Genomic DNA, 24065 nt, shown 5'->3' on the forward strand with positions numbered 1-24065 from the left:
AAAACGTGTAACTTTGAGGTTTGTCAGAACCCCGATATTCATCAATGCATCGAACCTATTGGAAGCGGCCCGGGTGTTAAGAGCGGCCCACAGTAAATTTGTCTATAAATAATACACCGGCCATATGGCCAAACAAAGAGAAATTTACACCTCATGTACGTCTGCATGGAACTTGTATGTCTCGTAAATTATGCAGCATAACAAAGACGATCTATTCAACGCCAGCAGGAAGACACTCTGTACTACTCCAGGTTAGCAAACAGATCCAAAGCTTTGTCTCCTAACTACTACTGTGATAATTATTCGTCTCTGCCATGATCAGTATCACACTGCCATTAGCATCTTGTCTTGCTCTTCGTGCATGCCGTGTGACCAAAATCGCCGCAAAATCTACGGCGTAGCGAGCTCTCCCCTGCCGCAGCGACGTATATGTACCTCCAGTACCGAGCCCGGCACTGTCCTCTCCACCTTGCAGCAATGCCGCCGTGGTGCCTGAAACATGGAACGCACGTCTAGGCGTGGCTATGCGGAAAGCTAGCGTCAGATGGAGAAAGAGACGAGCTGACATCGTTAGTGATCAGAGATATAATTCTCTACTCTCCATCCTACAAAATAAACTGTTTTATTTATTACTATTTTTAATTTTTATTACTTTCTTATTATTGTCTATTTGATTCAATAGAAAAAACATATTTACTCTTAGAAGGAGGACAGTAGCCTCGGAGATGGCTCTTTATAGCAATCAAAGTTTATGGCTCTTTAAATGTTGAATATTAGAATATGATGCACTAGAGAGTTGTACATAATTTCTTTATGCTTTTATAGAGCTTTTGAATGCTGAATTTGAATGAATAGATCAACAAATATGAATTTATGAGGTCATGTTGTTTGCATACTATTAGGAGCCCTGCTTGGTTATAACATGTAATTACGATTATGCATAACAAAAGACATACTTAATTTTTGTAGTGAATATCAAAGTTGTAGAAAATTTTATGTAGAAGTTTCTATTGTTCTTATTTGTTATGTTTATGTTATAAAAAAATAGATATGAAAAAAATAAGGTGACTAGACTGCAGTGGATGTATTAGTGCCATAGCTATTTTTTAATACAATTTAGTTTAATACAATTTAGTTTAATATTCACAATACTTTCTAACTATAAAATATGATATATTAAGTATGATTTATGTATATAAGTTGTCACCTATGAATATACTTCTTGTTTACAATTTTTATATTTTTATACCATATGAACAACAAGTCTTTTAACACATGTGGCGGGAAACAATGCGTTTTATGTGTGTGTCCGATGGCACTGTTTTCCTACTCGAGAGTAAATATATCTTTTTTATAGGTTAAATGGACGATAGTGATGAGAAAAATATAAAACATTAGAAACAATGGTAGATAAGAAAATTTATTTCGTAGAATGGTAAAAAAAGAATGATTTTATCGATTTATGTTTCGATGGCAAATAATATTACCCGTTTCCGATCACTAGGGCTCATCACGGGCGCAAAGACCCTGATCGTCTGAACCGTGGACGCCGCACGGAAGTTGGGTTTGTCACACTCCGACGACTGCACGACGTGCCTCGACGTCACGGTGCTTCGGCCCGTCTCGTTCCGAACGTGGCTGAGGAGGAACATCGCGGGCCGAGCGCATGCATTGTCCAGGCTCAAGGGCTGGATGTTGAACACGAACGGCCCATCGTTCCTACTCCGCAAGGTCTTGAACGTCTGCAGCGGGGCCTCCAGCTGGTGCGACGCCACGGCCCACGGGTACACCTGCAGAGTTTTTTTTATTTTTATATTTTTTCGAGTTTAAATTTAAATAAATAGATTCCCGGTGAAAAGATTTGCAAAAGTAGGCGCCCACCGTCCTCTCAGAGGGCTGCAGCCCTCTCAGAGGGCGGGTACGGGTGCTAACCGCCCCCTCAAAGGGCGGCAAGAGGGGCTAACCGCCCTCTCAGAGGGCGGCTAGGGGATTTTTTCATGTAAAATTATTATTTTTTCCATTTTATCCTATAAAAATATATTATTTTTTAATTGAAGGAAAAAAAAGAAGGGGTGTAAGGAAATTAAGAAATTAAATTTGGAGTAGGTTATGTAATAACGGGAGGAAAAAATCAGTAATCAGTAGTTGCAGCATTTTACTTGGGTATGGAGTGCGAACGAGGACAAACATAGTATTGAACACATGGTGAAAATATTACAATACACTGTAACCGTGACGACACGATGAGGAAACAAAGGTGGCATGTACGGTTCGCACTAAGACCTTATTAGTGCGACGATCCTAATCATAACATGCCTTAGGGAAGGAAAGTATGTCGGGTTATATTAGGTACTCTCTACAGCGTGCATCTAGGATACTTTCCCTTTCGGAGGGCATCGGGACCTGCCGCCTTAGCACGGCGGGCTCTCTCCCGCTTCCTTTCCCTCTCAGCCTCTCGAGCCTAAGCCACGGTACGGTCGTGCGCCGCCTTCCTCATGCGCTCTTCTTCCTCCCGCTTGAGACGAAGTTCCTCTTGCTGTTGCTCGTACTCTCGACGTGCGTACGCTTCCCTTCTCCACCTCATGTTCATGTCGACCCACAGCTTCTGTGAGTCATTTTGCTCATTGTCGAGCCACTGAATAAAATCACAGAGCGGTGGAGGGGACTGAACAAATGGAACAAGATGAGCGGTTAGTAAAAGAGGGTACGTAATCGGAAGAGATGAGGCGGACATCTGTTACCGTACCGGTCGATAACCAGTTGTTGCATTGCGAGGCTTGTCATACTCGTAGTTGGCACACATGAAGAAGCGTAGTCCATAGGTGTATGAGATGTCCTGCGACTCGCAGAGCTTACAAAGGTCACCACAGAAGCACATTGGTGGTTCGAGACCTTTAGGTACGATAGTCCCCCAATGTTTCTTTGGTGGGCTCGATGGAGCTGAGGAAGACATTGCACTTGAGAGATATGAGAAATGAGCGATGCTTCTCCGTAAGGAGGTTTGGCTACTTATAGTTAGGGGAGGCAGGAGCAATGGATTCGCTCTTAAAGAAAGGAATTAGGGCATGGGCGTAGCTGGCGGGAGGAGCATCGGATTCCATCTTGAAGAATAGGACAGTTTTGTCGTTGCCCATGGTCAGAGATTCCACGTTTATTGGTACCCGTGTTGTCATTTACTGATTTGAAAAAGCTGAGTCATTTACTGATTTGAAAAAGCTGGGTAGTGTTGTCACATTGTGTTGTCAAGTCATGGTTAAAGTTTAGTGGTGTGGTCACTTGTTCATTGAACGTGTCTGAATATGAAATGCATTTACGAAATGCTAAGTCAACCATACAAAGTGAACGTGTCTTAATATATATGAGCACATCACGAAGCGAATACGCATATGTTAGTTACAAAAAATGTAAAATGCTACTCATGCCTCCCTCGTTGCCGTCGTCCGTGCGCCCCATCGTGGTCCCGATGCTGCTGGTTAACCCTCACGTGACCCCTGGAGTAGGTGAGGGGGTCAGGTGGGCCGACGTGTCTGCTAGGCCTAGTAGGGACCACCGGTGTCGAGGGCTCGTCATGCTTGGGCTGGGTCCGAAGCGGTGCACTGGAAACCTGGGACCGCTGAAGGACGTCGTAGTCAGGTGTGCCCCCGAAGAAGTCACGGACGATGTCGTATGCGGTGTCGGGGCCAGCCTCATCCTCCTGACTAGGGTAGGAGGACTGTGAAGGCTCGGCAGGCGTCCATGTGTACTGGCTGGAGGGGCCTGTGAACAAATAATCACGTTAGATACGAAAAATATGGTATTGAAAGTAGTAGTAAAAAATGTATAATTGTACCTGCGTGATACGACGGTGCAGCAGAAGAAGGCCACGCTGACGTGCCGTAGTACGTTGCGGGGGGGGGGGGGGGTAGGGTGTGGGGCCGCCGAAGACGGACCGGCCTCGTCACCGAAGTAACCTGAGCACAGTTCTAACTTATTTTGCTGAAAGTACTAGAAATTAAGAAGAAGGGTTCCCGGAGTACCTGACTGTGGACGTACAGGGCTCAATCTGCGAGGCTGCGTCGAGACTTGTGCAGACGGACCTAATGAATGTTTAATAACAATAAGTAAAGAATATTGATCAATAATTTTCAAAAGTGTAATTCGTACCATGTTTCTCGGACCCTCCAAGACGTGATAGGAGGGGTCGTGTGGGTGCCGACACTGAAGAACGTCGGTGCACGTCTGACGGCCGAGATGACTCGGCGTGTGCACCACTCGTCCTGGGAGGCGGCCCTGCTGCATCTGTGGTAGATCGGCAGGAGGTGAGTTTCAGGGCGCGCGTCGTCTTATCGAAAACCCGTCTAATGAAGCTCGCAACATCCGACGCACTTAGGTGATGCCCTTGCCGGACGCGGTCCATGGCAGCAGCTGCATCCCTATTTACATCATAAATGATATCTGTCTGCGGATACGAACAATAGTAAACAATTAAAGTATACGGTTATGTTTATTCAATATGTAGTACGGACTTCAGAAAATGACTTACTGCTAAAGCGGCGTCCTCGTCCCAATGCACCGGGTATGTCTCCGTTGTCGATGCGACGTGGCCCCGGACATCATCAGGGGTGTAGGTGACACGAGTCCGCGTACGAGGTACGTACCACCGTAGGTACTCCGTAAAGTTTCCCTCGGTGTGGGGACGCGCCTCATCAACGACGTCCTGTAGCGCTTGGGCCCATGTTGCCACGTAAGGGGCCAAGCGGTCCGCCCAGAGGTGGCTAGCTGGCTGGCCTTTCCGCGTGTACCTGCATTGGAACCACGGTAAATGTAAGGCAAACTGAAACGAAGGTTGCTCAAACAAAAATTTATCAAATGTACCTGTGGACGTGCAAGGGGACTGTACGGATGGGGACGAGCGGGAATGCCTGGTGACGGCCAAACTGCCGCATGACGCGCTGCGGTGAGTACTCTTCGACATAGATGTCGAAGACAAGGGGCACCTTGGTGAGCCAGTACTCCTCGTCACGGGTGCATAAGGGTGACAATCCCGACCCTGCACGTGTATGAATGGCCCGAACGTTGTATGGCTCCCATACCACATCGTTAGGACGTAGCCTGTCAAACTGGGTACGAAAATGCTCGTATGCACTGCGAGGCTGCTCGTGGGCCCAGTGTGGCTGAGTGACAAACATCAATACAGATATTTAGAGAGTAACATAGTACGAACGAAACTGTTAATGTAAATTACGTACCCGTCGACGACACCACAGCGAGGCCATTGTCGGCGCGTCCTCTTCCATCTCGCCGTACCACTCCTCTGGGTACGGGGAGCGATCCACCACCGGCCTACCTATGGTGAAATGCTCGTACGACCATAGCTGAAGAAGAAGTGGACACCCGGCAAAAGTGGCTAGCGCCTCCTTCTTCATGCATGAGTTGCAGAGCGCCCGATACGTCGCAGCAAGAACAGCTGATGCCCAGCTGAACTGCGGTACATCCTCTGCATGCGCGTCCGCTATCGACCGGGTGTACGGCACAAGGGTCCTCGTAACCAGGTGGCCTTGGCCACTAGTGAACATCACCCACCCAAACAACCAAAGGAGGTAGGCCTCCAAATGTCTCGAGACCGCGTATGTGTTGGCTTGTGGGTGGATGTACGTCGGCTGCATATATGACTGGTGTGAGAAATAATCATTACGACATAATTTGTTAGAAATCGATAGGTTGCATGTTACCATACCTGGAACTGTAGGATCCACTTCTTCGTTGGCCCTCGTGCATCGGCTAAGAACTCAGGCACGTACGGGGGTGCATCCTCCTTTCGCTCCACCGGCCCAAATCGCTGATGCATGTCGTTCATCCAGTCAGCCTGCACATCGATCACCCCAACCACAGCTCCCGCGCAAGGAAGGCCTAAGAGGTAGGAGACGTCCTGCAGGGTCGGGGTCATCTCTCCGCACGGTAGGTAGAACGTATGTGTCTCCGGCCTCCAACGGTCGACCAGTGCTGCTATCAGCGACCGATCGAAGTAGAAATGACGGGCCGCAACCTCGGGGTCCTCCGTCATTCGGGCCTCGACCAACCGGCAAAGCCGTAGGAGTCCGGCCGCTCCCAACCTATAAGTATTGCAGTACATCAATAATATGTAACAACAACAGTGAAATGATATGTAACACCATCAGCTTTTCTAAGTACCTGTGGGTCCAGCGCTCGTCTACCGTCAGCAGCTCTCCAGGGCCTCGTGGGCGAAACACTCCTAGGTCCGTCTGGTGCTCGGCGGATAAGAAGCTGCGATGCTTCTTGTCCACGGCAGGGTCCAAAAGCTCTGGGGTCGAAGGCTGAGCCATCTCTGCATTTGAAAGACATGTACATTAGTACATCGAGAAATAAATACAAGAACAACAAACTTCGAATGCAAATTAACCGTACGCGAAATTAACACATATTAATACAAAGTACAAAACTAGCTGACCTACACAACATGTGCATCACCGCCTGCACTTTTGGGACAATATTTGTAAGTGTGACCTACTTCATTGCACTGACTGCATCGCTGCATCCTAGGGCCAGCCTCGGATTCATCCATATCGTTACGAATCCGCCGAGATTGTCTTCGGCCCGGTGCGTTCTTCATCTTTCCCAAATCAGGCACATATATTCTTGAAGGCCCTGGGTTACTTGTAAAAGTGTCAACAATGCCGTAACCATACAGCTCCTGGTTCCAGGTGTTCAGTACTTGATCTTTCATGAAATATTGTGACACATATTGCCTTGGAAGCATATGGTGCTCCGCGCACGCAGCTATGACATGTGTACAAGGTTTGTGGAGTAATTGTGTCTTCTGACAACTACATATGCATGTCCCACTCCTTAGCACACACTCTTGAACATGCCGCTCACGTCTACCCCCCCTCCGACCCTTATCCCGACACAGGACACTGAACCTGTGCTCTGCTGTGCCCTCTTGATTTGCACGATGCATGTGGGCCTTCCTATTTGCCTTCTCCATGTACTCACATAGCATCCGGCCATAAAGCATACGATTGTCCTCCATTACAACCTTAGCAGCTGCAAACCGATCAATGAAGTACTTGCAGGTGCCATGCAAAATGCCTTCTACAATTCCAACTAGTGGTAGGGACCTCATTCCTCTCATGACCCAGTTATAAACCTCTGCAAGGTTTGTAGTCATCACTCCATACCTGGCACCACCACTGTCGTACAGCAGAGCCCATTTTTCATTGGGCTCATTGCGTATCCACCGTGAAAAGCTCCTAATAGATGAGCCAGATCTCCGTACAATCTGCGGAGTATCGGTTGGGAGCTGACCGAGAGCTATTGGTTCCTCACGGTTAGGTGCGGCCTCCGTAGTTTGTTTAAGAGTCAGTTCATCAAGTCTTGCCCATAATGCATTGAACTTACGTTGTTGATTCTGACTGCACAACTTCTTGAAGAGCTTCATTAACTCTTTGTTTTTAAACTGTCTGTAGAAGTTCGCACCCATATGGCGCATGCACCACCTGCTTTTGAGATCTGGCCACTGTACTGGTACACCCCGTCGCACGCTACCGTGTTGCATATCCAGCAAAGCTTGCAACAATCCTGCATATCTATCATGAATGAGACACACAGCTGGTTGGTCAAGAACAATTGCATGCTTCACCCGCTCTAGGAACCAATACCAGCTGTCCCCATTCTCACTCTCCACGAACGCAAACCCTAGTGGCAGCACTTGGTTGTTACCGTCGACCCCTATTGCAGACAATATCTGCCTTTTGTACTTCCCAGTTAGGAATGTTCCATCTAGGCATATGATGGGTCGGCAATATCTAAATGCTTTGATAGTTGCACCGAATGCAAAAAAAGCACGCTGCAACACTCTTTTTCCGTTGTACTCCACATCAGTAGAGGGGTAATGCTTGATATCATAGTAGCTGCCTGGATTTCTTGCGCAAATTGTGGTTAATTGACGAGGTAGATTGTGATACGAATCTTCATATGTACCAAACCTAATCTCAATAGCCTTTTGTTTCGCCCTCCATGCCTTCGCATAATTTATTGTGTACTGGAACCTTTGCTCAATAGCGCGGATTATTGATCGTGGCTCATACCTTAGGTTGTCCACAATCTCTCCGTACATAACATTTGCAATGAAAGCAGAAGACAGGTTCCGATGGGCGAACTCTATTTCCTCAATATGACAATTATGTTCCTTAACTATTGAGCATTGCCAGTAGTCTGCCCATTTCCCTCTAAATGCGTGCACCCGCCAAGGGCACTCAGGAACCAAGCACTTCATATCGTACTCTCTTTTACTTGATTTAACAACCTTGAATTGCCTACGAAGAGACAACGACCAGAATTTCACAGCATCAATAACTGCCTCTTTTGTAGGGTATATAGCACCCTGTGACACCTCATTCTCATGGTATGGCCACGGTGTCTGGTCAGCCTCGCTAACCACCAACTTCGAAAATTCTTGATCCCGCCACTTCGCAGGAACTGCAGCATTACCCTCCTCATCAGAAGAATCCCCATCGGCAAGGCCTTCCTCCAACTCTTCATCCTCCAAATCCATATCTTCAATGATGCTAGGGATGTGCTCCCCTTCATCACCTACACCCATCGGCTCCAGGTCTGGAACATCACCAACCTCCTCTCTGGACCCTACATTAGCCGCCTCTGACTCATTTTCCACTGCCTCACTTGGTCCTGCTACTGCTTCTTCAGAGTTCACCTCATTTTGATCTTTCAGGTACGCCACAGCTAATAAAACAAGCGGCATGCCACGTTCACAGCATATATCTACATACTGCCTCCAAGTTGATGTGGCTTCGATGGGAACAAGCTCACCAAAGTATCCATGACTAGCACGGCTCAGAACACCTTTCAACTTCAGCTCATATTGCTGCGGATCCAGTTGAAAAAATCGCATGAGCCATTTGCACACCCCCACAATAGTCCTCTCATTAGCCTTACTAAGCCCCTTCATAACATGGCGAAATCCAGAGAGATATACACCGTTGGGACCGTACATAATTTCACCCTCACCATAATATATCTGAAAAATTAATTTATCTCCCATTCCTGGAAACACTCGCAAACATAACACATGTTAAGACAACAAACTATATTTCTGATTATCGGATAAAATAGTTTTTAAATGCTACCCTAGGTTTGCAAATTATCATCTACTGTTGACTCATACGTCTGCATGTACAAGTAATATACTATAAACTATATACTACAAACAACATACTGAAAATAATATACTACAAATAATATACTACAGGTAACAAATTGAAAATAATGTACTAATTTTCTAACTAAATTTTACAATTTTCTAAACCCTAGATCTAACTATCTAAAATCTATGTCATATACTACTACTGCACTAATTAACAACAATAAAAAGGATAAAAAGATTGACCTGAAATTTTTTTCCAAATCCGCAGCCCAAATACAGCAGGGCTTCGCCGATCTCTCTTCCTCCCCTCCCCTCTCCTCTCTTCTCCTCTCTCTTCTCAATTTTTCTTTTTTTCCGAATTTTCTGGTTCTTTCTCCAATTTTCGGGGTTTATATAGACTCAGGGCGCAGGGGGCCGGCGCGGGGCGGCGGGCGGGAGGCGCCCTTACCGCCCTCTCAGGGGGCGGTAAGGACCTCTACCCGCCCCCTGAGGGGGCGGTTAGCTGTGGGGCCCGGGCGGGAAGGCCTACCGCCCTCTCAGGGGGCGGTTAGCACCCGTACCCGCCCTCTGAGAGGGCTGCAGCTCTCAGAGAGGGCGGTGGGCATCTACTTTTGCAAATCTTTTCGTCGGAAATCTATTTATTTAAATTTAAACTCGAAAAAAATATAAAAATAAAAAAAACTCACACCTGCACGGAGTAGCCCCACGCGACGGAGACAGACAAGGTGTACCCCGGGCTGTGCTGGTAGCAGAAGCTTTGTTGAAGAGACCGCGCTGGGTCGAAGTGGGACGCGCCGACCAGCGGGGTCTTTGCCCTGCGGGCTGATGGGCTGGATGTGGTTGAGGTGGTGGAGCGACAGCAGTGGTGCCACCTGGTGGGCCGCGAGCATCCCGTACGCGTCGCCGTGGATGCCCACCTGCATGCATGTGTTGCTCAAGCAATGTGCGGTACGGTGTTACCGAAAAACTGTGACAAATCATGGAAGTGCTTGGTAAATGGAGCAGCTAGTGTTAAGGACGTCGCCTGGTGGAACCCGGGCTCGCGGGTGAGCGGGATGCCGAGCTCGCTGAGGCAGGCATGTACGCGCTCATCGCTGCCGAAGAACGCCCTGTACCGGTGGAGGCAGCCATCGATGGCCTTTGCGACCTCGGCGGTGGCGGAGTAGCTCACTGCGAACCCACTGTCGCCAAAGCCATGTCTATTGGGGTCGTTATTAAGGATCCCTGATGGTCCCTTGGCTTAACCAGTCCTGTCTTCTGAAGACTCAACCTCCTAAAGGTCCGGTCTCTCGAAACCTCCACCTCCCGAAACCCTAGTCTTCCGGAATCCTGTCTTCTGAATGCTCAGCCTCTCAAAGACTCGGTCTCCCGAAATCTCAGCCTCCCAAAGACTCGGCCTCTCGGAGCCTCTGCCTCCCAAAGCTCCGGCCTTTCAGAGTCCTGCCTCCCGAAGGCCCTGCCTCGCGAAGGCTCGGTCTCCCGAAGCCTCGGCCTCCCGAAGCCCTAGCCTTCCGGATTCCTACCTCCCGAATGCTCAGCCTCCCAAAGGCTTGGTCTCCCGAAGCCTCGGCCTCCCGCTGCTCGGGCCGGCTTCCCGGAGGCTGCTGGGTGAGTCATTAGGCCTTAGAAAAGATTTGTCAGAAGAGAGGCACCGGTCGTACTTTGCCTGCAAGGAGATGACCGGCATTAAATACCTAGGTAGCTAGGCTAGTGGACTCCGCTCTAACACCCTAGCATGATGGAGGCTGTCCTAACACCCCTGACAGTGCGGCGCCGGGCCGCAGTTAGAGACCGGCTCGCCCTCTTTAGGGGGCATGCACCATGATAATTAGCACGGTAGATATTTATATCCCAGATAGGGTAGAAATCAGTTATCCAGGATAAGACCCAGTAAATCGGTCAGATCCCAGATATTTGTACATTATGATAACTTGTACGCCAAGCTGCACACGGCCCTATAAATAGGAGCCATGATCTCCTGGGCTAGGAGGACGGGAAAGACATCGAAAAAGACACAGAGGTGAAAATACACCAAGTCACGCTGTTCTATTTTTTCTACCATCAATACATTCATGGTATTTCTCCCTCTTAAACTTTGTCTCTAAGATTGAGTCTCCTCCTTAGAAGAAACCCTTGCCGTACTTTCTGGGGCAAGACGAACTCTTACTCCAACAGCGCACCGTCTGTGGAGACTCGAACACAGAAGTGCTAAAAGAGGTAGGATGCCACCCAAGAAGAAGACCACCAAGGCCGCGTCGACGGTGGCCGACCCCCCAGTCACGCCTGCGCGGCAATTTAGCCGGCTATACGCAGGCGATGTCGACTACAGTCCCCAAGCCGGGGACAATGAGAACCTTACGTCCATCACTGACCCAACCATAACCACAGCTGCGGGTGACACCGAAGGGTTCTCTACCCCAAAGACCCAGCAGCAACAAGGAGAGGCCCCCATTGCGCCCCTAGGAGCTGCGGCCGATGCTACCGCAGAAAACACCGTTTTGCCCGAGCGGCAATCATGCTTAGCGGCACTCCTGACCTAGATAGAGGAACTACGGATAGCCCTGCGGGCCAAATAGCAAGCTGCCCACACCTTCGCCGCTGCTCCCGGGACGACTGGCGCGGTTCTGACTCAAGCTCCACGAACAAACGAACCCCTTGGCGCAAGGACCCGGCCCATTCGGTCCCCGGAGCCTAGGAGTCGGCGTCGTGAGGACCCTGTGTAAGACCACGACACTCTCCTGCGGGCCGACCTGCAGGCCATGCCCTTCCCAGAGGGTTTTCGGACCCCGAAGTTGCCCGAGTTTAAAGGCGATTCGGACCATGATGAGTTCGCTCAATCCTACGCCCTAGCCATAGAGGCAAGTGGGGGCGAACCAGCCACCATGGCTAAATGCTTCCCCCTCGCTCTAGAAGGGGGGGCCATACACTGGTTCTGGGCGCTGGACCCCGGCACCATTCACACCTAGTCCCAACTTCGAGACCTCTTCCGTAGCAACTTACAGGGCACCTTCATCGAACCAGTAACCTCCGACAGCCTGTTCACTATCAGGCAAGAGCCAGACGAAACCCTCCGGGACTACTTCCGAAGGTTCTCCCAGACCAAAGCCCAGATTAGGGGCATATCAGACTCTTTGGTCATCGACGTCACAACCCAGGGCCTGGCCGAAGGCCCCCTATACGATCGGCTGAACCGACGCCCAATACTCACGGTAGAAGTCCTCATGAGGAAATTCGAGGAATATGCGCGGGCGGAGGAGAAAAAACTCCATCGGAGGTGCTCACAAGCTAGCTAGGCTTCCCGTGTCAATTCCGAGAGGCCGCACTCGCAGGCCGGATCATCACACGCCCCCACTCCCCCAACGAAGAGGAGCTTTGAGGAGGCCCTTAACACTGGGTGCCAAAGGGGGCGGCGGCGACAACACCGAAACATCAGTAATATCAGCCCAAGCTGCGGGGCTCCGAACCAAAGCCACCCTAGGGGACGCGGTCGGGGATGCTCCAGAGGCCTCCCGGAGCGAAGCCATGCTCCAAACTAAAATTCCAAGGAAGAATCCTAGTGCACTCAACACGGCACAGAACGAGGACATAATACCGAAGACTGCCGAACCCTCACCACCTTTTGAGAGGAGTACCTCGGGAGGCAGGCGGCCTTCGCCTCAACTGGTAGGGCCCCCAAGGGGCAGTCCGAATATCGCAGGCCATCGGCCAACCGACGGGTCGATCATCTGGCCCTGCAGAATCCTCCGCGGCTGGCCCTACCTTCACCACCCCAGTCATCCCTAGAGCGGTACAATGACGTAGGGGGGCAGGGCAAATAGATCATCCTTGCCATTACCGATGGAGGGAGCTCTGGTTGCACTTCGAAACGACAGCGGCAAGACTACACACGCAGGGTACACCACATCAGAGCGAATAGCATCCATCGATAGGCCCCCGACTGGGCCAACGCCCCCGTGACGTTCACCGTCAACGACTCTGAGAGGGTAAAATTTCCCCACTTCAATGGCTTGGTCATCTCAGCCAACATCACCGAAGTCGAGGTACGAAGAATACTAGTCGACGGAGGTAGCTCAACAGACCTCCTATTAGTGCATGCCTTCGACCAACTCCGAATTCCATGAAGCCGGCTCTCACCAAGCAACAGACCCCTCCATGGATTCAAAGGCCCCCCCTCAACTTCCTAGGACAGATAGAACTCCCGATCATCTTTGGCGAGGGCTCCTCATCACGATCTGAGGTCATCACCTTCGACGTCGTGGACGTACCACATGCCTACAATGCCATGTTGGGACGGGGAACTCTGAACAGATTCGGAGCCGTACCCCATCACAATTATCTCTGTCTGAAGATGCCCAAACCCCAGGGGCTAATAACCGTCCACGATGACCAAGACCTGGCTAGGTGCATCGAGTACGGACACCCTGCTCCACTCCCCAGTTGCCATATCCACGCTATGACACAGGAGGACTCGAAGGACCCTCCGTTGGTGCATCCTGGGCACCGCTGCCCTCCGAGGCCACAACCGAAGGGGGACATAAAGTTGGTCCCCATACACCAAGATCAACCTGACCGGACCTTCCGAATAGGGGCGGACCTCACCTCCGGGCAAGAAGCCCAACTTCTGGCCGTCTTACGGGGTAATCTCGACACCTTCGCATGATCCCCACAGGACCTCCCAGAAGTCGACCGCAGCATCATCGAGCACTCACTTCAGGTCGACCCAAAGGCAAGGCCCATGCTCTAAGGGCTTCACAAGATCTCTCCAAAGCGGGCAGAAGCCACAAAGGAAGAAGTCTATAAGCTACTGAAATCCGGTGTTATCCGAGAGGTCATCCACTCCGATTAGCTCTCCAACACCGTCCTGGTCAAGAAACACAGCAGAAAATGACGTATGTGCATCGATTTCACATCATTAAACAAAGTATGCCCTCGGGATCCGTACCCCCTTCCTCGCATCGACCAGCTAGTGCATTCCACCGCCGGCTGCAAACTGCTGAGCTTCCTCAACGCCTACTCCGGGTACCACCAGGTGTGTTTTGGAAACGGAGGATGAGAGCAAGACCAGTTTCATTACCCCCTTCAGAGTATACTGTTAACCGGATGCCCTTCGGTCTTCGGAATGCTGGGGCCACCTTCTCTCGCCTAGTACATAAGGTGTTACAGCAGCAGTTGGGCCACAACATCGAGGCCTACATGGACGATATCGTGGTAAAAAGCCAACTAGAAGCCAACCATGTTGCCGACCGGCAAGAAACATTCAACAGCCTCAGGGCTGCTGGCGTGCGGCTGAACCCAGAAAATGCGTATTTGGCGCTAGGGGTGGAAAGATGCTAGGATATCTTGTCTCCCGAAGAGGCATCAAGGCCAATCCGGGCAAGATTTGTGCCATCGCAAAAATGTCGCCTCCCGCCAATCCGAAAGAAGTACAACGCCTGGCCGGCCGCTTCGTGGCCCTTAGCCGCTTCCTTGCCAAATCTGCTGAGCATAGCCTCCCTTTCTTCAAAATGTTGAGGGGCTCCGAGCCATTTAGCCGGACATTGGACTCCCAGGCAGTATTCAAAGCCCTAAAGGCACACCTTTCTCACCTCGAAACACTTGCGATGCCCCTCTGTGGCGAAGGACTACTCCTATACCTATCCGCCTCTGCGTCCACCGTCAGCGTCACCCTGGTACGGGAGGAAAAGATTAACGATCGCTCCACTCAAAGGGCTGTATACTACGTCTCAGAGGCCTTAGCCGGGGCCAAGACACGCTACACAAAGCTCAAAAAAATAGCCTACGCGTTGTTGTTGGCCTCACGCAAGCTCCGACACTACTTCCTTGCCTATGATATCACTTTCCCAACCTCGTACCCGCTTGGCGACATGTTTCACAACTGGGAGGCGACGGGACGCATCAGCAAGTGGACGGTAGAGTTAGCCCCCTTCGTGGTAAGGTTTGTGGCTCGCACCGACATCAAATCCGAAATCTTGGCACACTTCATTGCCGAATGGACCCCAGCACCCATCGAACCCACCACTACACCCACCCAAGACATCTGGACCATCTACACTGACAGAGCATACTGCTCCATTGGCGCTGGAGTCAGCGCGGTCCTCATTTATCCCACAGGCCAGCAGGTCCAATACGTTGCTCGCTTGGATTTCAAGACAACCAACAATATAGCCGAATATGAGGCCATCCTCTTAGGCCTCCGAAAGCCCCGAGCCTTGGGGGCAGCCAGAGTCACCATCCGTACCGACTCTCAGATCATCACCGGTTACGTCAACAAGAACTTCCAAGTTTGGCATCTGGACATGACAACACACCTCGAGGCCATTCGCAAGGCCGAGGCATGCTTCCGTGGCATATCAATACGAAGCATACCGCGGGCGGACAACAGTCAGGCAGATGCCCTGGCAAAGGCCTCAGCCACGGGTAAAAGACCCTATGATAGGCACCTTCCTCGAGACCCTACGCCAGCCGGCCGCCAGAGCTCTTGACGAAACGACCGCCGCCATCCTCCCCATCGAAGTCGTGAACTGGAGGGCCCCCCTCCTATCTTTCATGAGAGGAATGGAAGAACTGGACGACCCGATTGCACTCCACCGCATCCTGCATCGAGCCAGGGGCTACCGTCTCATAAATGGCACCATTTACAAGATAGGTATCTGTGCTCCCCTCCTTCGCTGCATTACTAAACAAGAAGGAGCCAACCTCCTTCGAGAAATACATGAAGGTCTTTGCGGCACTCATCTGGCGCCTCGTGCTCTAGCTGGTAAGGCACTTCATCAGGGGCTCCATTGGCCTACGATCATGTCCGATGCGGAAGACCTCATCCGCACCTGTCAAGGATGCCAATGGATGGGACGTCGAAGCCACCGACCTCCAACTCCCTTGCAACCAATCGCCCCTGCTTGACCCCTGACTCGTTAGGGTATGGACCTCATCGGTCCATTTCCCCGTGCCAAAGGCAACCTTCAGTACGCAGTGGTACCATTGGAGTACTTCTCCAAATGGGTCGAGGTCGAACCCCTCACCGCAATCATATTAAAAAATGTCTAGAAATTCTTCTGAAAGAACATAATCTGCCACTTCGGTGTCCCATGACAGCTCACGGTAGACAACAGCACACAATTCGACTCTGGGCCTTTCAGATAGTTGTGCGAAGACCTCGACATCAAATTATGCTTCGCAGCAGTTCAACACCCTCAGTCCAATGGGGCCGTCGAACCAACGGCAACATCCTCTCCGTCTAAATTGCTGCCTCGTCGGCTTAGCTCGAGGCCTATGTGTCGAGGAACTTCCCAAGGTTTTGTGGTCCCTCCGCACCAATGCCACACGGGCCACCGGGTTCACACCCTTTCGCCTCCTGTATGGAGACAAGGCCATGACCCCCACTGAGGTCAAGGGCTGCTCACTCAGGGTACAACTTTCACAAACTGATGGAGAAAGGGAGCTGTCCCTCGACCTTACCGAAGGCACGCGGCTCCATGCCATTCAGAACCTCGATCACTACATCAAGAAAACTAAGACCTGGTACGATCCAAGGGTTGTGCCGCGAAACTTCAAACCCGGCGAACTAGTGCTTCGACGTGCCCTAGCCCTAGGAAAGCTGCACAACAAATGGTAAGGCCCATACTTGGCCCTCAAGTCTAACAGGGCTGGCTCCTACCGCCTGGCTGATACAGAAGGGACCTCCCTCGAACACAGTTGGATTGCAGAGACCCTTTGCAAGTACTATGTATAGAGAGCCCTAGGCTCAGTCCTCTCTGAAGGTACCAAAAAAAAAGAAAAAGAAAAGAGAGACCCTCTAGAATCTTGAAGTCATAAGCCTCCGTGCTGGACGGGCATTCCGTCCGCCATCGTTAAGGTCTCGCTAACCTACATGGTGGATAGGTAAAGACCGCTCTAGCATCTTGAAGACATAAGTCTCCGTGCTGGACAGGTATTCCGTCCGCCACCTTTAAGATCTAGCTAACCTACATGGCAGATAGGCAAAGACCGCTCCAGCATCTTGAAGGCATAAGCCTCCGTGCTGGACAGACATTCCGTCTGCCATCTTTAAGGTCTAGCTAACCTACATGGTGGATAGGCAAAGACCGCTCCAGCATCTTGAAGACCTAAGTCTCCGTGCTGGACAGGCATTCCGTCCGTCATCCTTTGGATCTAGCAAACCTAAAATGGCGGATATGTAAAGACCGCTCCGGCATCTTGAAGGTAGTGTCTTCATACCGGACAGGCACAACACCCTCTGTCATTTCTAAGGCCTAGCTAACCTAACATAGTGAAGGGATAAACACCCCGGCACCAGCACAACTAAAAGTCTCCATGACAAAATCACCTAACCCTTTTGATATCCTGAAAACCTAAAACTCTGAGCTCCCCACTCCCACCTATTGCAACGCAATGCCCCTCGAAATCTCGCATCCCGTGGCCACTAAGCAGCCGCAGGATGCGAAGGGCTGGGATAAGGGGCACATGCGAAGTGTCAATGCGATCAATCATAAATAGAGAGAAAAAAAGAAACAAAACAACAAGCTAACACAACACAAGTTGTACATACATAACATACAAAGAATCTTTTCATATAGCTAACTGCTGTACATTGAGTCTATGCCCAGCAAACTGGCTAGCCTGCTACACCTCCCTGTACCACTATGGGAAGACGAGGGTGCCTGATTGCCATGCTTCCCGAAAACACCCTGGGGCCCGAAGAGTCGTCCCCGACAACTGCGCACAGGAGGCCAACACGAGCCCCCTCCGTGAGAAGAGCTACTACCCAAAACAAAGACTCGGCCTCAGGAAGACGAAGGATCCGCCGGGAAAGGATACGAGTCAAAGGCTAAGAAGTCCAGCTCTTCCTCCTCTTGCCCCTCCGGCGAGGCCTCTGCGGCCTGTACCTCCTCCACCTTCACCTCGCCCAAGATAGACTCGAGAATTCCCGAGGGCACTCTTCCGTCAGAACCTCGGGGGACAATGAAGCGTTGTAAGAAGTGTGAGCCGGCAACCTCCCTGGCTGTTTGGGTCGCACACCAGTCATCCCTTGAAATAAAATATACATCCGGAGTGGACACCAGGGGATCCTCAGGTTCGACCTTAACCAAGACATTGGCAGCCACCTGTGGATCAATACGCCCCTCGGAATCGTGGGGCATAACGAAATGACTCCGCCAACAAACGTATGGAGTAGCCCCCGACGATCCGGATGCACTCAATCCCGCACTATCCAAGTTATGGATGAGGCCTCCTTCGGCCTTGGGCCGCCATACCTATACACGCAGATCGAACTCTAGTTAAAACTCAAAGGCACAAACGTTCCAGAAATAACACAGGCAAACCACAGGAAGACAGGCGTGGTTCCATCAAATAAGGAAAAGATTATACACATGAAGCAGAAGGGGGTAGTCAACATGCTAAAACTTGACCCCCCCTCGGGAAAGAAAAGAAAACAAAAGACAGCCCGCGGCAGAGCTACGCCTCCGGGGCATCCACGCATAGCTCCGACGAGGCAACAACGCCAGACGAAGAACCTCTAGAGGGCCGCGAAGCACCCATAGACTCCAGGTGAGGGACCGGACCTCCCAATGAAGGACCCGGGCGAAGGCCCCCCGAGGCACCCGGAGTCCCTTGACCGGCCATGTAGCGCAATGTCACCCTCCGGCCATGCTTCACCCATACACCATGGCTGAAGCTCTCCAGGTCTGCGCAAATCTCCGTCGTAGGTGCCTCTGGCCAGAAGGCCTCAACCATGGAGTCCGGCACCTACTGCTCCAGTGCTTTGAGGGGATCAACCCCCGCTTGGTGCAGCAGGGTCAGCTGAAGCGCAGCGGCCACACGAGCGCTGGACCTCGCATAGACCTCCGCGGCCCTAACCATGACCTTCATGGTGGACCGAAGCCAAAAGAGCGGCATAACCGACACCTCCAAGTCGGAGGGCAGTGGCGGGCACCGAGCCCCAAGGCCGCTCAAGGCATCAGAGGTAATCCGGGCCACCTCCGACACAAGTATCGTTAACTGCTGGCACTCCAAACGCAGTGCCCCCTCCGATGCCCTAGCCTCCTCTAGCTCTCACCGCATATTTACCACCGCCACCTGAAGGGTGTCAACGTCACCTTCGGCGGACACATGGGCTGCGTTGGCCGCATCGGCAACCTCCCTCGCCTCCCGGAGGTCTTCGGCAGCCTTCTGTGCCTCAGCCTCCGCACGCTTGCAAAGCACCATCTCCTCCTGAAGACGACCCTCCGCAGACTCCGCCCGCTTTCGGGCCTCTTCCAAGGCCTGGCGATGGCCCTCAACCTCGTCACGGGCCGCGGCAAAAGCCTGGCACCCTCCACCTCCCAGCGCCCTCGTCAAAGTTACTTGCTACAAGGTACCACGAAAGAGGGAAAAAGACAGAATGTGCTACTTAAGACCCAACACCGGACCCAAAAAATCGTAACCAATACTACCGACCTGAAGGTCCGTCGCTACCAACCGCGCCTCCAGTTCCTCCATAGGACGCTGGGCCAACAATCGCTCGACCTCTCCACTCTGGAGAAGAGAGGAGGCCGCAGCGAAGTCCCTTGACTCCTCCAGGCGCAGCACGAAGTCGTCCAGGGTCAAGACCCCGAGGCCAGCGCTCCCCACAACTGCTCCAAAGGGACCCTCAGCGGAGGGCACGGTGCCTCCAGCACCAGCCGCCAAGGGCAGGTCACCAGCTGGCTCGGGGCCCTGCAGAAACGAAGCCACGTCCCCCAGAACGGCCTTTGGAGACCCCTCCAGAGGAGTCCTCGATCCCTGCTGGGCCTCCGGGGCCTCGAGGGGTGGATTCAAGGACGCATCCACCTCGAGGGTCGCTACAAAAAAAGAAATACAAATCAATATCCTAGTGCACGACCAAAACAGGATATGGCTAACGAAGCAAACCACACCTAGTTCCTCCGAACCTCTTACAAGAGGGCCCATAACGTCCTCAACGTCCGAGCCGACAATATCGAAATCGTAGTCCATGGAATCCACGCCTCTCCGTCGGCTCTAGCCATGACCCGTAATATCCAGGGAGACCCGGCCCTTCCCCCGGTCATCATCGCCACCCTGGCCCTCGCCTCCGGACTGGTCGCTCATGCTCCCAACCTGCCTCAGGTGCTTCTTGCGAACCAGGGGCACCTCCGACGACTCGGCCGTTGAACCGGTATGCGAGCCTCTGGAGGCGGAAGGCCGACGGGCCTGGAGCGTCCTCGCACGGATTGGGGGGGGGGGGCTGCACGCGCTCGTTTTCCAACGGCCCTAGGCTATGGAGGATCCCGCCATGCCGGAGCCCCCACGCCGAGGTAAAAGCAGACATGGTTGTACCACTCCCAGCTCCATGCTGGGGCCACCCGCCGCTCCTGCTCCGCGAGAGTAGGAGGGGCCAGGATCACCTCCATAATCTCCGCCGCGCGCTCCAACAGGAGGCAGCTCTCTAGAAGAAAAAAGACGGCTCATATCGGTATATCAAAAACCAAACTACAAGGGGAACTCACTAGTATTGATGGGCGGGCCGGAGTACACCTTTGGTCACTTTTCCGCACCTTGCTCAAAAACGCAGTTCCAACCTATTTGAAAGGGCCGAACGCGCAACATGGTGAACAGCGATGAGCTCGAGCGGGGCGATGAAATTGGACCGCGACAAGGATCATAGAAACTATAGACGAGAACCGGGTGCGCCAGCAGCTAGCCTCCTCCAATATGGCAAGCTAAGAGACACGGTCAGAGCTTGTGGGAAATTGTATACAGTAGCTTGGAAGAGGGTACAGATTTTGTGTCGATACACGACCAATCTCTTCTCTATTATCGACATCCATTTTCTGCATGTATGCCTCGGGCTACAATCATGTCTTCATAGTTTTATCTCCAAATCATACATTAATACCGGGAGGAACATCTTCCAGTTCACCAGCCGCTCGCAGACTCCAGTTTGGTTTGTCTGCAGGAGCTTGCTCGCCGCTGTAGCCGGTGCTAGTGTTTCCCTGACTCCGGTGCGTTCTTCTTGGCCTTGGTCCAACGGATTCACCCGAGTCCATGCTGGTGCTGTAAGACTCGTCTGCTAGTGTAATTTTAAAGGTACTGTTTGGATCATCCGCGCCTGTTTCTCCTTGCAGGTATTTGAGGATCTGCAGAATACAAGCTGTCAAATTTGAAAAATTCTGAAGCGGATTACAGGCACCATCGGTGTCAAATGTTACTGATTGTTGAATCTGTCTAAAGCTGGGACATGCTCTTTGGTCTATTTGGCAGTGAGCAACTACCGTTAGCCCTTTGATTCTGGAAAGTGGAAATAAAACAAGTACTACAGTAACGTCGAGAATAACTCTACAGTCTCTACTACGCCTGTATCATCTAAACTCCGTTTGTAACTCGGTGCTTCCACGAGATTCATGTGAAATTCCTGCGTTCCACACAGGAACTTACCCAACATGCCCGTCGCCCAAAAAGAAAGAGTACAAAACTACTGAACGGACCTGAACCATGGATGGACGCTGATGCGCCGTTTGTCGCACAGCGGCCGCAGCACACTCGACCATTCGCATCATCATGGAAGGATCGTAATAGCCTCCAAGTTGTGGATCGATAAGGATTTCAAGGTTACCATCCTCTACAGCCTGTGAAATCAAGGGTCTAGCCTGCAGAAGCAATCACATAACACATGAGTTTTTCAGGTTAACTAAGCCCAAAAAATCAATCTCATAACAACTGTTCAGTATCAGGTATTTGATTCTGACAGACTGACCCAACCAACTAATGTTTCATCCATGTAGGACTGAGATGACTGAACCGGTAGCCTTCCAGTTATCAGCTCCAAGAGGACGACACCAAATGCAAAGACATCAGCTTTGTCAGTTAGTTTGCCACTGGACAAAAATTCCGGGGCTATGTACCTGTATAACAGAAGAGATACTGTGAATATAACATTCATCTGCCATATATTCTTCTGTCCTAAATTTCAAAAGGAAAGTCTCGAATCGCAGGAGTGTTGAAGAGAACTAACCCGAAAGTTCCCATTACTCTCGTGGAAACATGGGTATGGTCTACCGATTGATACTTTGCTAACCCGAAATCTGCAACCTGCAAACAATAATTGACACGTAGTACTAAGCAAAGGTTTATGCTACTGCACATTGTTGGTTATTTATTTATTTATTGAGGCCCACAATGTTGAATGTTTAACATGGCTTGAAGACATTGAAACACTTGAAGAGTTGAATAAGAAGTGCAGATGCTATGTTCAAGCACAAATTTTAGGTCGTAGCAAAAGAATGCACTTAAAACGGTGATCAAACGGTACTAGGAAATAACTGACTCTAGTATACATCTCCTGCAGTAATACGAGTTTGTACTGTAATGTTTTGACCAAAATGGTACCTTGGGCTCAAAATTATGATCAAGAAGAATGTTGGACGCCTTAACATCACGATGTATAATTTTAGGGTAACCTGCCAATACGTGAATTTTGTCCCCGCACATCAGAGTTTATTACTAGATATGAATAGAACAAGAAATGCGTAGAAAGTATAAACTAACAGTCATCGTGTAGATATGCCAAACCCCTTGCAGACCCCACAGCTATTTTACATCTTTGATGCCAGTCAAGAGGAGGCCCGTTGTGCCCTGTACAAAGTTCAACGTTGACATGAATACAAGTCGTTGATCAGAGTTAAATCAAGACCAAGAACATTGCGATTAAATACGCTTAGACTAATTTACCGTGTAAATGCGAGTCAAGTGTCTTGTTAGGGACAAACTCGTATACCAGCAGCCTCTCGTTGGAGTAGATACAGTACCCAACCAGCGAGACAAGGTTCCTGTGGTGCACGCGGCTGATGATCTCGACCTCCGCCCGGAACTCGCGGTCGCCCTGCCGGCTCTCTGTCTTGAGCTTCTTGATCGCCACCTCGGCGCCGTCCAGCATCCCCTTGTACACGCACCCGAAGCCGCCCTGCCCGATGATGTTGTCCGGAGAGAACCCGTTCGTCGCGGCGGCGAGCTGCTCGTACGAGTGCGAGCCTCCAGACGGCAACTCGGCGACGATGTCGACAGAATGAACGTAGTCGGAGCCCGCGTCTGAGAACGTGCCGCTGGTGTGGGGAGGCGTGGGGCGGTACTGCGGCGCCAAGTAGTGCTCCGACAGCGCTTGCTGAAGTACTGGTCGTGCCGGGCCATCTGAAAACAATCAAGTGTTATATTTGTAAGCATGCAAGCAGGCCAGTTAGCCCTGATGAATCTCTCTGACAAGGACATGCACAACGTTTGCATGTACATCTGGGCGCCGACCCTGTAGGCATGTACAAACCTTTGTGGTATATCATTGCTGAAGGCTGCTGGGGCGGCAGCTCCAACCGCCGGCGGCGCCGCCGTCTCCTTCCCCGCCGGACCAAGCACACAACCAAGCACAAAACCAGAACCACCACGACCACCACACCCGCCACGATGATCCAGCGCACCGCGCTAGAACTCAAGTTCCACGAGTCGTTTTTCTGTGGCGCCGCTGGGGACGCCTCGGAGGCAGGGGCCGTGAACTCGGCCACAGCACGGCGAGCGCTCGGCTCGGAGGAGATGACATGGGGAACCGTCGGCCGGCCCGTATACAAAACGGTCTTGGCGCGATCGAGGAAGTTGCCGGCAAGGGCGTACAGCGTCGCGACAGATGACGGCTCAGGAAGAGGACCGTACTGAGGCGGAGGCGGAGGCGGCGGAGGCGGAGGCGGAGGCGGCGGAGGCGGTGGCGGTGGGTGTTTGAACGGCGCCTGCCTCTCGGCCAGCATGAACCGCCAGAAACGCGTCCACATCGCAGCTTCTGCAAGTAAAGAGCAGGGCACGCGGGAACAGGAGAATTTATAAGCTTATTGATGCGTGCGAAGCTTGTACGGCCGGGCGGTTCTCTTGGAACACGTCGTCCTTAACC

At 51.5% G+C, this 24065-nt stretch overlaps 1 protein-coding gene and 1 pseudogene across 1 annotated transcript; both read right to left on the bottom strand.

The window, feature by feature from the left end:
- Positions 1 to 390: 390 nt before the first annotated feature.
- LOC133910497 (uncharacterized) lies at positions 391 to 20134 on the bottom strand (annotated as a pseudogene).
- A 745-nt stretch (positions 20135 to 20879) lies between these two features.
- On the bottom strand, positions 20880 to 24065 carry LOC133910979 (proline-rich receptor-like protein kinase PERK1). Its single transcript, XM_062353215.1, has 8 exons — positions 23454 to 24065; positions 22868 to 23323; positions 22685 to 22771; positions 22526 to 22596; positions 22152 to 22228; positions 21894 to 22041; positions 21625 to 21786; positions 20880 to 21276 (listed from the first exon to the last, which is right to left on the bottom strand). The coding sequence occupies exons 1-8, from the start codon at positions 23947 to 23949 to the stop codon at positions 21022 to 21024; spliced, it is 1752 nt and encodes a 583-aa protein (XP_062209199.1). The 5' UTR covers positions 23950 to 24065; the 3' UTR covers positions 20880 to 21021.

This window comes from Phragmites australis, chromosome 3 (assembly GCF_958298935.1).
Source record: "Phragmites australis chromosome 3, lpPhrAust1.1, whole genome shotgun sequence".
Classification (NCBI taxonomy): Eukaryota; Viridiplantae; Streptophyta; class Magnoliopsida; order Poales; family Poaceae; genus Phragmites; species Phragmites australis.